General features: G+C 43.3%; 1 protein-coding gene across 1 annotated transcript in view; it reads left to right on the top strand.

The window, feature by feature from the left end:
• Positions 1-14,602, top strand: part of LOC140720526 (nuclear factor 7, ovary-like) — a 52,168-nt gene that overhangs the window by 30,713 nt on the left and 6,853 nt on the right. The window contains exons 2-4 of the mRNA XM_073035368.1: positions 2,238-2,471; positions 4,270-4,292; positions 4,380-4,498. Of these exons, the coding sequence (XP_072891469.1) occupies positions 2,238-2,471; positions 4,270-4,292; positions 4,380-4,498 (376 nt within the window). The remainder of the gene's footprint in view (positions 1-2,237; positions 2,472-4,269; positions 4,293-4,379; positions 4,499-14,602) is intronic.

Here is a 14,602-nt window from a genome sequence, read left to right as displayed (position 1 = left end):
GACAGGTGGCCCAGGGAGAAAGAAAGGGGGAGGGGATAACCAGAGGGAGATGGAGAACAGGCAGTGATGGGGAGAGAGAGAGATAAAAAAACAAACAACTAAATATGTCAGGGATGGGGTAAGAAGGGGAAGAGGGGCATTAACGGAAGTGAGAGAAGTCAATGTTCATGCCATCAGGTTGGAGGCTACCCAGGTGTTGTTCCTCCAACCTGACAGCTTCATCTTGACATTAGAGGAGACAATGGATAGACATATCAGAATGGGAATGGGACGTGGAATTAAAATGTGTGGCCACTAGGAGATCCTGCTTTCTCTGGCGGACAGAGCGTAGGTGTTCAGCGAAACGGTCTCCTAGTCTGCGTCGGGTCTCACCAATATATAAAAGGCCTCAACGGGAGCACCGGATGCAGTATACCAGACCAGCTGTCCTGATGAAGGGGCTCGGCCCGAAACGTCGACAGTGCTTCTCCCTACAGATGCTGCCTGGCCTGCTGTGTTCCTCCAGCATTGTGTGTGTGTTGTTTGATTCCCCGAGTCTGCAACGCGCGTAGTGGACAATCGCGGTACTGCTGGGGATCAGCAGCTCCCGGAAAGTGAAATCATTCTGAATCAGGAAGTGCTGGGAGTTAACATGGCTTCGAAAGGACCGGCCGAGAGTTTGAGCGATGAGGTAATTTGTCCCGTCTGCCTGGATTTCTTCACCGATCCGGTTATACTGGAGTGCGGACACAACTTCTGTCGCTCTTGTATCACACGGTGTTGGGAAAGGGAGGAGAGAAACTCCTGCCCGGAATGTAGAGAGGTATTTGCTGACCGCACCCTCAGGGTGAATCGGGCCTTAGCAAATCTGGCTGAAGAAGCTCAAAATATAAATCTGAATCCGAAGGGGAAGGGAAGTAAACGTCACTGCGAGGAACATGAGGAAGAACTGAAGCTGTTTTGTGAAACGGACAAGACACTGATCTGTGTGATCTGTGCAGTGGCGGAGGAACACAGAGAGCACCGCTTCAAGCCGATTAAAGAAGCTGTTAATCTCTACAAGATAAAACTAACGTTAATTAAATACTTAACACATTTCTTTTATCCAACATATCATCACACGAGCCTCTATAACTAACACATGATTCTCTGCAACTTCCACCTTCTCCAACGGGATTCTAGCATCTCTCCGTCCCACAGCCCACCTCCTCACCCCGCAAGTCTCCGCTCTCGATACGGATCGCTCCACGTACTGTATCGCCCTGATCCACTCGCTCCTCCCCACTGATCTCCCTCCTGGCACTGACAACTGCAAGCGGGACAAGTGCTACACCTGTCTCCTAACCTCCTCCCTCGTCACCATTCACGGCCGCAAACAGCCCAGTTCCTCCCGTTTCTTCCATGGTCGATTGTCCTCTCGAATTAGATTCCTTCTTCTCCAGCCCTTTACTTCTTCCACCTGCCCCTCTCAGCTTCTCACTTCATCACCCTCCCCCACGTTCCCCCTCATGTTGTCTCACCCGTCACCTGTCAGCTGGTTCTCATCCCCAACCTTTTTTATTCTGGCTTCTGTCCCATTCCTTCCCAGTCCTAATGAAGGGTCTCATCCCGAAACACCGACTGTTTATTTCCCCTGAATAGATGCTGCCTGACTCACTGAGTTCCTCCGGCATTTTGTGTGATAATCGGGTTTGATCACCTGTTTCTTTTGATGCATCTTTGTTTCTATTTCCTTCACTCTCTGACTTCCAGGATCAGCTAAAATCTTCCTTAGACTCTCTCACAAAAAAGAAATCAGACTTCCAGGAAAAGGAGCAACAACTGAAAGAGAAGATTTCCGGAGTTCAGGTGAGGCTTCCTGAGCGGAATTTCAGATATTACTGTCGAATTTTGCTCCATTTAATGCAGAATAGCCGAGTATCGCAGCTCCAGTGACCTGGGTTCGATCCTGACCTCTGCTGCTGTCTGTGTGGAGTTTGCATGCTCCCCCTGTGACCACGAGAGATTCCGACACATATCAAGGACATGCCGGATGAATAGCTAATTACCGTTAACCGTGAAAAGGTGGGGAGGGTGTGCATGAATCAGATGGGAGTTTATGGGTCAATAAGTGAGAATAGGTTTCAGGAAAACGTGAGGGAATGGTGTTGGCGGGAATGCTCTCAGAAGTAGCATGGACTCTAACAGACCGAACTTAACGACAAAAGGAAACAGAGCACAGCAATGCAGTATATTAATCTTCACCTTTCATTCGATAGGAACAGTCACACAGCCTTCAGTCCCACATCACATCCCAGTTTGCTGAACTGCGCCAGATTATCACTGAGAAAGAGCAGAGCTTACTCAGGGATCTCAGGGAAGAAGAGAAGAGGATTCTCAACCCACTGGAGAAAAATCTTCTCGCTTTTCAAGAGAATATAAGGATTATTCAGGAGGAAATCACTAAGTTAAAGGAACAGATGGATCAAAAAGACAGTGTGATGTTTCTCAAGGTGAGGGATTATATTTCAAATTGTTTCTGTCAAAGGGCACTAAATGAACAGTCGTATATTCGAAATAAACACAGCACAGCGGCCAATTCTAACAAATCAATTGCCGCTGCTGACGACCTCACACAAGTTGTTATATTTGCATGATGCGCCATCCCATCACTCCAATAATGACATTTCAAAATGTCCAAGATACGCTTTCAGTCCTTCATTAGCAAAATACAATCTTGAAGCGATGAAACTTCAGGGTAATTCATTGTAAAGTAAGCTGCAACACAGCGGTCAAGAACAGAATTTCATCCGCCCGTCCCCAGCTCAAAACCGCCCGGAACAAAGTACAGATACGTAACTTTTTCCCTTCACTTTTACCACGTCCCCACTCACGTGGCGAGTTACCATAATAAACACGTAACACAGAATACAATGCAGACGGAAAACAGATGCGTTGCTCCGACACACAGCATTTTAAAATGACAGTAAACTGTTTCTCACCAGACAATTGATGCATCTATTCAGGGTTGTTGTTGTCCCATAATAATAAGATTATTAAGGGATTGGACACGCTGGAGGCAGGAAGCATGTTCCCGCTGATGGGTGAGTCCAGAACTAGAGGCCACAGTTTAAGAATAAGGGGTAGGCCATTCAGGACAGTGATGCGGAAAAGCTTTTTCACCCAGAGAGTGGTAAATATGTGGAATGCTCTGCCCCAGAAGGCAGTGGAGGCCAAGTCTCTGGATACTATCAAGAGAGAGTTAGATAGAGCTCTTATAGATAGCAGGGTCAAAGGATATGGGGAGAGGGCAGGTACGGGGTACTGATTGTGTATGATCAGCCATGATCACAGTGAATGGCAGTGCTGGCTAGAAGGGCCGAATGGCCTACTCCTGCACCTATTGTTTATTGTCCCAAAACTGGGCTTCCACAACTTCTGTACATCCCAGGACAGAATGCAAATCTCTCTGAAATTATTTACTCTGATCATAACACAGAGCTGCTGACTGTTTCCTTAATTACCACATTAAATATCCTCTAAAACTCCCATTAACACCCAGTTCCAGTCACAGGCTGTGAGTGGGTGTGAGGGTCTCTCTGTCAATCAGTGAGAACAAAGAATGTGACCCACACATCAGACTTATCTTCCGTGTCCGGTTTCCATCAGATTACGGAAATTTTCACTGCCTCTTTATTTTTTGGATATATTTCGCATGGGATTATATCCCATTCTCTATCATAAACAGGCCATTAGGTCCATCTTCTATCAGTTTCCCTGCTTCACAATCCTCCACCCACCTACTCACCACAACCAGCAAGAGTGCCCCGAAATCTCTGGTCCCTCATGTGTTTATCCAGCCTCCCCATTACATTCAATCTCTGCTGTTCCATTTCAGCCACTCCTGTGGCACTGAGTTCCACATCCTCCTCACTAAATTTCTTGTGGAATTTGTTAAAAGTCCATCTGGAATTACATCTTCCCACAAGTCTCCCCATAAATAGAGGTACTTCCTCCACCCGCACAAAATCACATACATCATTGATCTTAAATTCCTCCATCCTATTACACTGACGTCATATCCAGATGAAAATGCACAGCCTGTCCTGTCTTCCCTGTAAGTTTCATCCTCTCAGTAATGGTCTGACATTCAGAAACTTTCCCTGTCATTTACCCCGTGGTTCTGTATTGTCCGTGTGTGTGAGTGATTGCGGGAGTGGGAATTTTCAACACCTTGTAATGATTTGGATGAAATTCAGGATGTGGACGGTAAGTCCAAGTGTAATCAGATTTGTGTTTTATTTATTTCAGGAGGAAGCTCGTCGGAACAGAAGGTAGGACAGGCTCTTTACTAAAACCCTGAATGGATTTGTAAAATAGTTCAGAATATCAATTTATAACCAGCAATTTAATACTTACAGGATTAATGACGATGTCCAGGAATTGGCAGTGACAGATGAGACCCTACCAGTTGAAAAATTCGATCACCTCTATTTGTTGAACACAGTGCTGAGAGAAACGCTTGATGCTATTAATCGAGGTAAAACTTACAAAGATTCATTTCTCCTTGTTTATGAAGCTCAATTTAGTTCCAATTTGATGCAAAGATTGTGTGTAATACTGGGCTGAAGGGGAACTGAAGTTTATTCGACATCAACCCCACCGACTGGGAGGCATTGCTGTCACATGGTTAGCTGGAGATGTCAGACCCCTGAACACGCCAGCACAGTGTCACAATACAACCAATACACGGACTGGCAGATGAACCACTGTGTTCCAATCCCAGGCAAATACACTAACACACCAGGACATGAGTTTGGATCTACCAAAGGAACTGGGAATTTAATACTGACGATGATATTGTAGGGAATAAAAGCGGGTATCAGTGTGGTGAGCGGGATTGTCAGGAAAATACACAAGTCCTTCATGTGCCCTGTGAGTGCAGACTCTGACTGACACAGGTGTTCCCCCTTCCGGATCAGCATCTCTCACTGTTGTTCGAGGCAGAAGAGGGGAGTGGTCGTGATCGGGGACTGAATCGTCAGGGGAACAGACAGGAGAATCTATTGGTGTGAACGGGACACTCGAATGGTATGTTGCCTCCTGGGTGCCAGGGTCAGGGATGCCTCGAATCGTGTCTGCAGCATTTTAGAGAGGGAGGGAAAAGAGCCAGACATCTTGGTAAATTTTGGGACAATGACATTGGAAGTAAAAGCAAAGAGGTCCTGAAAAGAATCTGGCTAGCTTGGTAGAAAGCTCAGAAGCAGTACCCCCAGGGTTGTAATTTCTGGATTGCTGCCTGTGCCACGTGCTGGTGAGGGTAGAAACAGGATAATTTGACAGATAAACATGGCTGAGAAGATGATGCTGGGGACAGGGATTCAGGTTCTTGGATCATTGGGATCTCATCTGGTGGAGGAATGACCTGCTCAAAAGGGATGGGTCGCACCTCGACCCGAGCGAGAACAATATTCTCACAGAGAGGTTTGATAGAGCTGTTGGGGAGGGTCTGAACTAATTTGGTGGGGGGGGGGGGGTGCTCGGGAACTGGAGTGAAGAGATAGAACTGATGATAAAAATGCAAACATAGCGTGCAGTCAGACTGTCAGATAGGGCAGACAGATGCGAGGACACAATTGCAGCCAGCAGGGTGAGTATCAGTGCATTCGTGATGCAGAATTAAAAAGGGTAGCAGATACAGTACATAAAGTGTTATATCTCAATGCATGGAGTATGAGAAATAAGGTGGATGATCTTGTTGCACTATTACCGATTGTCAGGTGTGATGTTGTGGCCATCACGGAAACATGGCTGAAGGATGGTTGTAGTTGGGAGCTGAATGTTCAAGATTACACAATGTATCGGAGGAAGGAAGGAAGGCTGATGGGGTGGTGTGGCTCTGCTGGTAAATCAGCAGCAAGATGTGACATAGGATTGGAAGATGTTGAATCCTTGTGGGTTGAGGTAAGGAACTGCAAAAGTAAAAATGACACCGACACCAGTCATATACAGGCCTCCCAACAGTCAGTGGGATGAGGCCCACAGATTACAACTGGAAATAGAAAAGGCTGATGAAAAGGACAATGTTATGATAATCCTGGGAGATTTCAACATGCAGGGCAATTGGGAAAATCAGGTTGGTAAAGGATTTCAAGAAAGTTTGTTGAATGCAATGTGATGGTTTTCTGGAGCAGTTTGTCGTTGAGCTTACTCGGGGAACAGCTCTACTGGATTGGGTGTTATGTATTGAACCAGAGGTGAGTAGTTAAAAGAAACCTTAGGAGGCAGTGCTCACAACATGACTGAGTTCAACTTGAAATCTGATAAGGAGAAAGTAAAGTCTGATATTGTATTATTTCAGAGAAGTGAAAGAAATTACAGAGGTCTGAGAGAGGAGTTGGCCAAAGCAAATTGGAAGGAGATGCTGGCAGGGATGAGAGCAGAGCAGAAATGGTGTCAGTTTCTGGGAAAATGAGAAAGGTGAAGGATAGATGTATACCAAAAATAGATAAATACTCAAATGGCAAAATAGTAAAACCGTGGCTGACAAGGGAAGACAAGTTAATGTAAAGGCAAAAGAGAGGGTATACAACAAAACAAAAATTAGTAGGAAGACAGAGGATTGGGAAGCTTTTAAATATCTATAGAGAGGAACTAAAAGGATGATTGGGTGGGAAAAAATAAACAAGAAATCGATTTGAATTGAATTGACTTTATTACTTACATCCTTCATATACATGAGGATGAAAAATCTTTACATTACATCTCCATCTAAATGTGCAATGTGCAATTTATAGTAATTTATGATGAATTATATGTATAACAGGCTGGTCAATATAACACAGAAATACAGTTAGCATGAGTTAAGTCTGATGGCCTGGTTGAAGAAGCTGTCCCGGAGCCTGTTGCTCCTGGCTTTTAATCTGTGGTACCATATCCCGGATGGTAGCAACTGGTACAGTTTGTGGTTGGGGTGACTCTGGTCTCCAATGATCCTTCAGGCCCTTTTTACACACCTGTCTTTGTAAAACAAGTTAGCAAACAATATCAAATTGTTTTTCAAGTATTGTAAAAAAAAACAGAGATGAGACTGGATATAGGACCGCTGGAAAATGAGGCTGGATATATAATAACACAGAATAAAGAGATGGCAGATGAACCAAATATTTTGCACCAGTCTTCACCGTGGAAGACACTAGCACTGTGCCCGGTGTTGAAGAGTGTGAGGGAAGAGAAGTGAGTGCAGTTACTGTTACAAGGGAGAAGGTGCTCAAAAAGCTGAAAGACCTAAAGGTACATAAGTCACGCGGACCAGATGAACTGCACCCTAGTGTTCTGAAAGAGATCGCAGTAGAAATTATAGAGGCATTTGAAATGATCTTTCAAAAATCACTGGACCCTGGCATGGTGTCAGAGGACTGGAAAATGGCAAATGTCACTTAACTCTTTAAGTAAGGAGGAAGACAGCAGAAAGGAAATTATTGACCAGTTAACAATCACACCTGTGGTTGGGAAGAAATTGGAGTCAGTTGTTAAGTATGAGGTTATGGAATACTTGGTGACACTGGACAAGACAGGACAAGTCAGCATGGCTTCGTTAAGGGAATATCCTGCCTGACAAACCTGTTGGGATTGTTTGAGGAGATTACAAGTAGGATAGATAAAGGGGATGCAGGGATGTTGTAAATTTGGAATCTCGGAAGGCCTTTGACAAGGTGCCACACATGAAGGTGGTAACCAGGTTAAGAGGCCATGGAATTACTGGAAATTTACATATGTGGATAGAGCGTTGGCTGATTGACAGGAAACAGAGAGTGGGAATAAAGGGATCCCATTCTGGTTCCACAGGGGTCCGTGTTGGGGCCGCTTTTTACGTTGTACATCAACGATTTGGATTATGGAATTGATGGCTTTGTGGCTAAGTTTGCTGATTATACAAAGATAGGTGGAGGGGACGGTAGTGCTGAGGAAACAGAGAGTCTGCAGAGAGACTTGGATAGATTAGGAGAATGGTCAAAGAAGTGGCAGATGAAATACCATGTTGAAAAGTGTATGGTCATGCACGTTGGTAGAAGAAATAAACGGGCAGACTATTATTTAAATGGAGAGAGAATTCAAAGTTCTGAGGTGCAATGGGACTTGGGAGTGCTCGTGCAGGATACCCTTACGGTTAACCTCCAGGTTGAGTCGGTGGTGAAGAAGGCGAATGCAATGTTGGCATTCATTTCTAGAGGAATAGAGTATAAGAGCAGGGAAGTGAGGTTGAGGCTCTATAAGGAACTGGTAAGACCTCACTTGGAATACTGTGTGCAGTTTTGGGCTCCTTATTTAAGAAATGATGTTCTGACATTGGAGAGGGTTCAGAGAAGATTCACTAGAATGATTCCGGGAATGAGAGGGTTAACATGTGAGGAACATTTGACCGCTCTTGGACTGTACTCCTTGGTGTTTAGAAGAATGAGGGGGTACCTCACATAAACATTTGAATGTTAAAAGGCATGGACAGAGTGGATGTGGCAAAGTTGTTTCCCATGATGGGGGAGTCTAGTACAAGAGAGCATGACTTAAGGATTGACGGGCGCCCATTCAGAAGGGAGATGCGAAGAAATTTTTTTAGACAGAGGGTGGTGAATCTGTGAATTTCTTGCGGCAGTGGAGGCCAGGTCATTGGGTGTATTTAAGGCAGAGATTGAAAGGTATGTGAGTAGCCAGGGCATCAAAGGTCATGGTGAGAAGGTGGGGGAGTGGGAATAAATGGGAGAATGGATCAGCTCATGATTAAATGGCGGAGCAGATTCGAACGACCGAATGGCCGGCTTCTACTGCTTTGTCTTATGGTCTTATTTGAATGAACCAGTATACGTAATAAGGATCTTGTAGCACAGGTAGAGTTTGGCAAGTACAAACCTAGGCAGGTACGCCTTTGGTCGAAGGAATAAAGACATAGACAATTCTGTAAACAGTGCGAAATTCAAAAATCAGAGTTGCAAAGGGACATGGATGTCCTTGTGCAGGATTCCCTGAAGGTTAACTTGCAGTTTGTGTCAGTGGTAAGATTGGCAAACTCAATGTTTGCTTCCATTTATAACCATATAACAATCACAGCATGGAAACAGGCCATTCCGGCCCTCCTAGTCCGTGCCGAACTCTTAATCTCACCTAGTCCCACCTACCCGCACTCAGCCCATAACCCACCACTCCTTTCCTGTCCATTTACCTATCCAATTTTACCTTAAGTGACACAACTGAACTGGCCTCTACTACTTCTACAGGAAGCTCATTCCACACAGCTATCACTCTCTGAGTAAAGAAATACGCCCTCGTGTTTCCCTTAAACTTTTGCCCCCTAACTCTCAAATCATGTCCTCTCGTTTGAATCTCCCCTACTCTCAATGGAAACAGCCTATTCACGTCAACTCTATCTATCCCTCTCAAAATTTTAAATACCTCGATCAAATCCCCCCTCAACCTTCTACGCTCCAATGAATAGAGACCTAACTTGTTCAACCTTTCTCTGTAACTTAAGTGCTGAAACCTAGGTAACATCCTCGTCTCTGCACTCTCTCTAATTTATTGATATCTTTCCTATAATTCGGTGACCAGAACTGTACACAATATTCCAAATTTGGTCTTACCAATGCCTTGTACAATTTTAACATTACATCCCAACTCCTGTACTCAATGCTCTGATTTATAAAGGCCAGCGTTCCAAAAGCCTTCTTCACCACCCTATCTACATGAGACTCCACCTTCAGGGAACTATGCACTGTTATTCCTAGATCTCTCTGTTCCACTGCATTCCTCAATGCCCTACCATTTACCTTGTATGTTCTATTTGGATTATTCCTGCCAAAATGTAGAACCTCACACTTCTCAGCATTAAACTCCATCTGCCACCATTCAGCCCATTCTTCTAACCGGCATAAATCTCCCTGCAAGCTTTGAAAACCCACCTCATTATCCACAACACCTCCTACCTTAGTATCATCGGCATACTTTCTAATCCAATTTACCACCCCATCATCCAGATCATTTATGTATATTACAAACAACATTGGGCCCAAAACAGATCCCTGAGGCACCCCGCTAGTCACCGGCCTCCATCCCGATAAACAATTATCCACCACTACTCTCTGACATCTCCCATGTAGCCACTGTTGAATCCATTTTATTACTCCAGCATTAATACCTAACGACTGAACCTTCTTAACTAACCTTCCATGTGGAACTTTGTCAAAGGCCTTGCTGAAGTCCATATAGACTACATCCACGGCCTTACCCTCGTCAACATTCCTCGTAACTTCTTCAAAAAATTCAATAAGGTTTTTCAAACATGACCTTCCACGCACAAATCCATGCTGGCTACTCCTAATCAGATCCATTCTATCCAGATAATTATAAATACTATCTCTAAGAATACTTTCCATTAATTTACCCACCACTGATGTCAAACTGACAGGTCTATAATTGCCAGGCTTACTTCTAGAACCCTTTTTAAACAATGGAACCACATGAGCAATACGCCAATCCTCCGGCACAATCCCCGTTTCTAATGACATCTGAAAGATCTCCGTCAGAGCTCCTGCTATCTCTACACAAACTTCCCTCAAGGTCCTGGGGAATATCCTGTCAGGACCCGCAGATTTATCCACTTTTAAATTTCTTAAAAGCGCCAGTAATTCCACCTCTTTAATTGTCATAGGTTCCATAACTTCCTTACTTGTTTCCCACACCTTACACCATTCAATATCCTTCTCCTTAGTGAATACTGAAGAGAAGAAATCGTTCAAAATCTCTGCCATCTCCCTCGGCTCCACACATAGCTGACCACCCTGATTCTCTAAGGGACCAATTTTATCCCTCACTATCCTCTTGCTTTTAATATAACTGTAGAAACCTTTCGGATTTACTTCCACCTTATTTGCCAAACCAAACTCGTATCTTCTTTTAGCTTTTCTAATCTCTTTCTTAAGATTCCTTTTACATTCTTTATATTCCTCGAGCAATTCCTTTACTCCATGTTGCCTATATCTATTGTAGACATACCTCTTTTTCCGAACCAAGTTTCTAATATCCCTTGAAAACCATGGCGCTTTCAAACCTTTAACCTTTCCTTTCAACCTAACAGGAACATAAAGATTCTGTACCATTATAATTTCACCCTTAAATGACCTCCATTTTTCTATTACATCCTTCCGAAAAAACAACTTGTCCCAATCCACTCTCTCTAAATCCCTGCGCATCTCTTCAAAGTTAGCCTTTCTCCAATCAAAAATCAAAAAAGGTTAAAAACTCTAGGTCCAGTCCTGTCCTTCTCCATAATTATATTGAAGCTAATGCTATTTTGATCACTGGACCCGAAGTGCTCCCCAACACATACATCTGTCAGCTGACCTATCGCATTCCCTAACAGGAGATCCAACACTGTCCCATCTCTAGTCGGTACTTCTATATATTGTTGCAAAAAACTATCCTGCACACATTTCACAAACTCTAAACCATCCAGCCCTTTTACAGAATGAGCTTCCCAATCTATGTGTGGAAAATTAAATTCTCCCAAAATCACCACCTTGTGTTTACTACAAATATCTGCTGTCTCCTTACACATTTGCTCTTCCAACTCACGCTCCCCATTAGGTGGCCTATAATACATTCCTATCAGTGTTACTACACCTTTCCCATTCCTCAATTCCACCCAAATAGCCTCCCTAGAGGAGCTCTCTAATCTATCCTTCCAAAGCACCGCCATAAGATTTTCTCGGACAAGCAATGCAACACCTCCTCCTCTGGCCCCTCCTACTCTATCACACCTGAAGCAACTAAATCCAGGAATATTTAGTTGCCAATCACACCCTTCCTGCAACCATGTTTCACTAATAGCTACAACATCATAATTCCAGGTATCAATCCACGCTTTAAGCTCATCCACCTTTCTTACAATGCTCCTAGCATTAAAATAGATACATTTAAGATACTCTCCACCTCCTCCTCTCTTTTCATCCCTAACAATGCATTCAAATTTATTATCCTTTTCTTTCTTCTCCCCTACATCTTCGGGCTGAGCGCATCCCTTCTCCATCACCTGCCTTTCCTCCCTCACACACTGTCTACTTACTTGCTCTACTGGTGAACTAACCTCCTCTCCCATAGTTTCCTCAAATTGATTTCCATTCCCCCATCTTACTAGTTTAAAGTCTGCCCTGTAGCCCTAGCAAACCTCCCCGCTAGGATATTGGTCCCCCCAGGATTCAAGTGTAACCCGTCCTTCTTGAACAGGTCACGCCTGCCCCAGAAGAGGTCCCAATGATCCAGAAACTTGAATTTCGAGAGGATTAGAGTACAAGAGCAAGGATGTAATGCTGAGGTTTTATAAGGCATTGGTCAGAACACACGGAGTATTGTGAGCAGTTTTGGATCCCTTCTATCGGAAAACATGTACTGGCATTGGAGGGGGTCCAGAAGATTCACAAGAATAATTCCGGGAATGAAAGAGTTAACATATGAGGAGTGTTTGATGGCTCTGGGCCTGTACTCACCGGAGTTTAGAAGAATGGCTGATTTATTATCCCTTTGAACCCTATTCTCCCGCTTCCTCCCCATAACTTTTGAGAATCTGACTAATCAAGATGTTTACTTATTAACTTCTGCTTTAAAAATCAAACAGGAGAAAATCTGCAGATGCTGGTAATCCAAGCTACACAGGTCCTGATGAAGGGTCTCGCCAGATCTCTCTGACACCTGTCTGGAGAGAGTTGATGTTGGGAGGATGTGGGTGGGTCGAGAACGGTAAGCACAGCCTCCGACTATAGGGATGTCCATTTAGGACAGAGATGAGGAGGAATTCCTTTATCCACAGGATAGTGAATTTGCCACAGGCAACTGTGGAGGCCAAATAATTGAGTATATTTAAAGCGGAGTATCAAACACAAATTGTTTGTGGGGGGGGGGGGGGACGTCACGTGATGACGTGGGATCGAGACGCGGATATCCAGCTCTCCCGTAAAAAAAAACTAATAAATTAATGTTTAAGTGAAGAAAAGTTAGTAAATATTTCCTAAAAACTACGTCTAAACTACTCAGGATTTTCCTTAGATATGCCTCCTAAATAGACAAAGAAGAAAACTATTACTTTGAAGATAGTACAAGTTGAGCCTGCCACCATGAAGAAGCCTCGGACTCAAGTGCATCTCAATCAGGCGACACAGAACAGAAATCGCCCGCAGCATCAATCGTCTCCAAGAAGGAACAACAGGAACTACGCGTGTGCGCGCCGGAAAGGGCATGCGCAAACATTAGCACATTGAACTACAAATCCCAGCTCCGATTGGAAGCGGAAGTGACAATGAAGCCGTGGTGGATTCGGATTCTCTGGAACATACAGATGAAGATGAACATGTAAAAGAAGAACAACAGGAAGAGATTGGAGGTGGGAGATATTCTGGACACATAAGAGTTCCTTCTTTGGTGCAAATAATGCATGAATTAAAAGAAATTAAAATATTAAAAATAATACAAGAAGATATTAAAAATATGAAGGCTATGTTTGATAAAATGGTGAAAAAAACAGGAGAAAATGGACAAGAAAGTTAAAAACCTGGAAGAAATAACGGGAGACACTATTGAGAATGTGAAGAAAATGGAGGATAATACTCTTGCCTGGACATCAGAAAGAAAACGACTGTTGGAAAAAATAGACGTGCTTGAAAATTTTATATTGAAAATAATATTAAAATTGTTGGTCTCAAAAGAAGGGATAGAAGGAGAGGATCCAATAAAATGTTTTGAAAAATGGATCCCGGAAAATTTGGAAATGGAAGAGGGAACCCAGTTGATTGAAATCGAAAGGGTCCACAGAGCTTTAAGATCAAAACCCACGACCAATCTTGATAAAATGCTTAAGATATCAAGATAAAGAAAAGATCTTGAAGGCGGCTGCCCAATATGCCAGAAAGAAAAATGAGCCATTGATGATAGAAGGGAAAGCAGTTCTTTTCTATCCTGATATAAGTTATGACCTTTTGAAGAGAAAGAAGAAATTTAAGCCAGCGAAAAATGTTTTATGGGAAAAGGGTTATAAATTTCTATTGCGCCACCCAGCAACACTGATAATTTTTTTGGATGACGGAAAAAGAAGATTTTTACTGATCATCGGGGTGCAGAGGAGTTTGCACAAGAACTCCCAAATATTCGCTAGTCACAGTAAAGATTTAAAAGTGAAACAGATTAAAGATGAAGACAGGGACACTGAAGTGAGTTGATGGACATTAAGGACAGAAGAATATTTAAATATACTTTTAATTATATGATACAGGTTAAAATTTGAGAAATATTAATCGAGAGTAGTGATATTTTTTCTTATATATACTTTTTTCATGTTACGGGGAGCTGGGGGAACTTCGGATCGATCGCTACGGGATTCACGTGTGTAATCATGGTGTTTGCCATGACCCGCACAACGGAGGGGGGTAATGTTGTGTTTTTTTTATTCACAAAATTACCAGGGGTTTTATTTTTCTTTTATCTTTCTTTCTTTGCCTGGATGATCGGAGGGGAGACACATAGCAACATGGAGAATTTTAAAATAATTCCCCAAGGTACTATGAGAGTTGAAATATTATGTATGATTATAGGCCGGAGTAACCAC

The sequence above is a fragment of the Hemitrygon akajei genome, unplaced genomic scaffold (assembly GCF_048418815.1).
Source record: "Hemitrygon akajei unplaced genomic scaffold, sHemAka1.3 Scf000044, whole genome shotgun sequence".
NCBI classification, from domain to species: domain Eukaryota; kingdom Metazoa; phylum Chordata; class Chondrichthyes; order Myliobatiformes; family Dasyatidae; genus Hemitrygon; species Hemitrygon akajei.
This window is presented reverse-complemented; position numbering and strand designations above follow the sequence as displayed.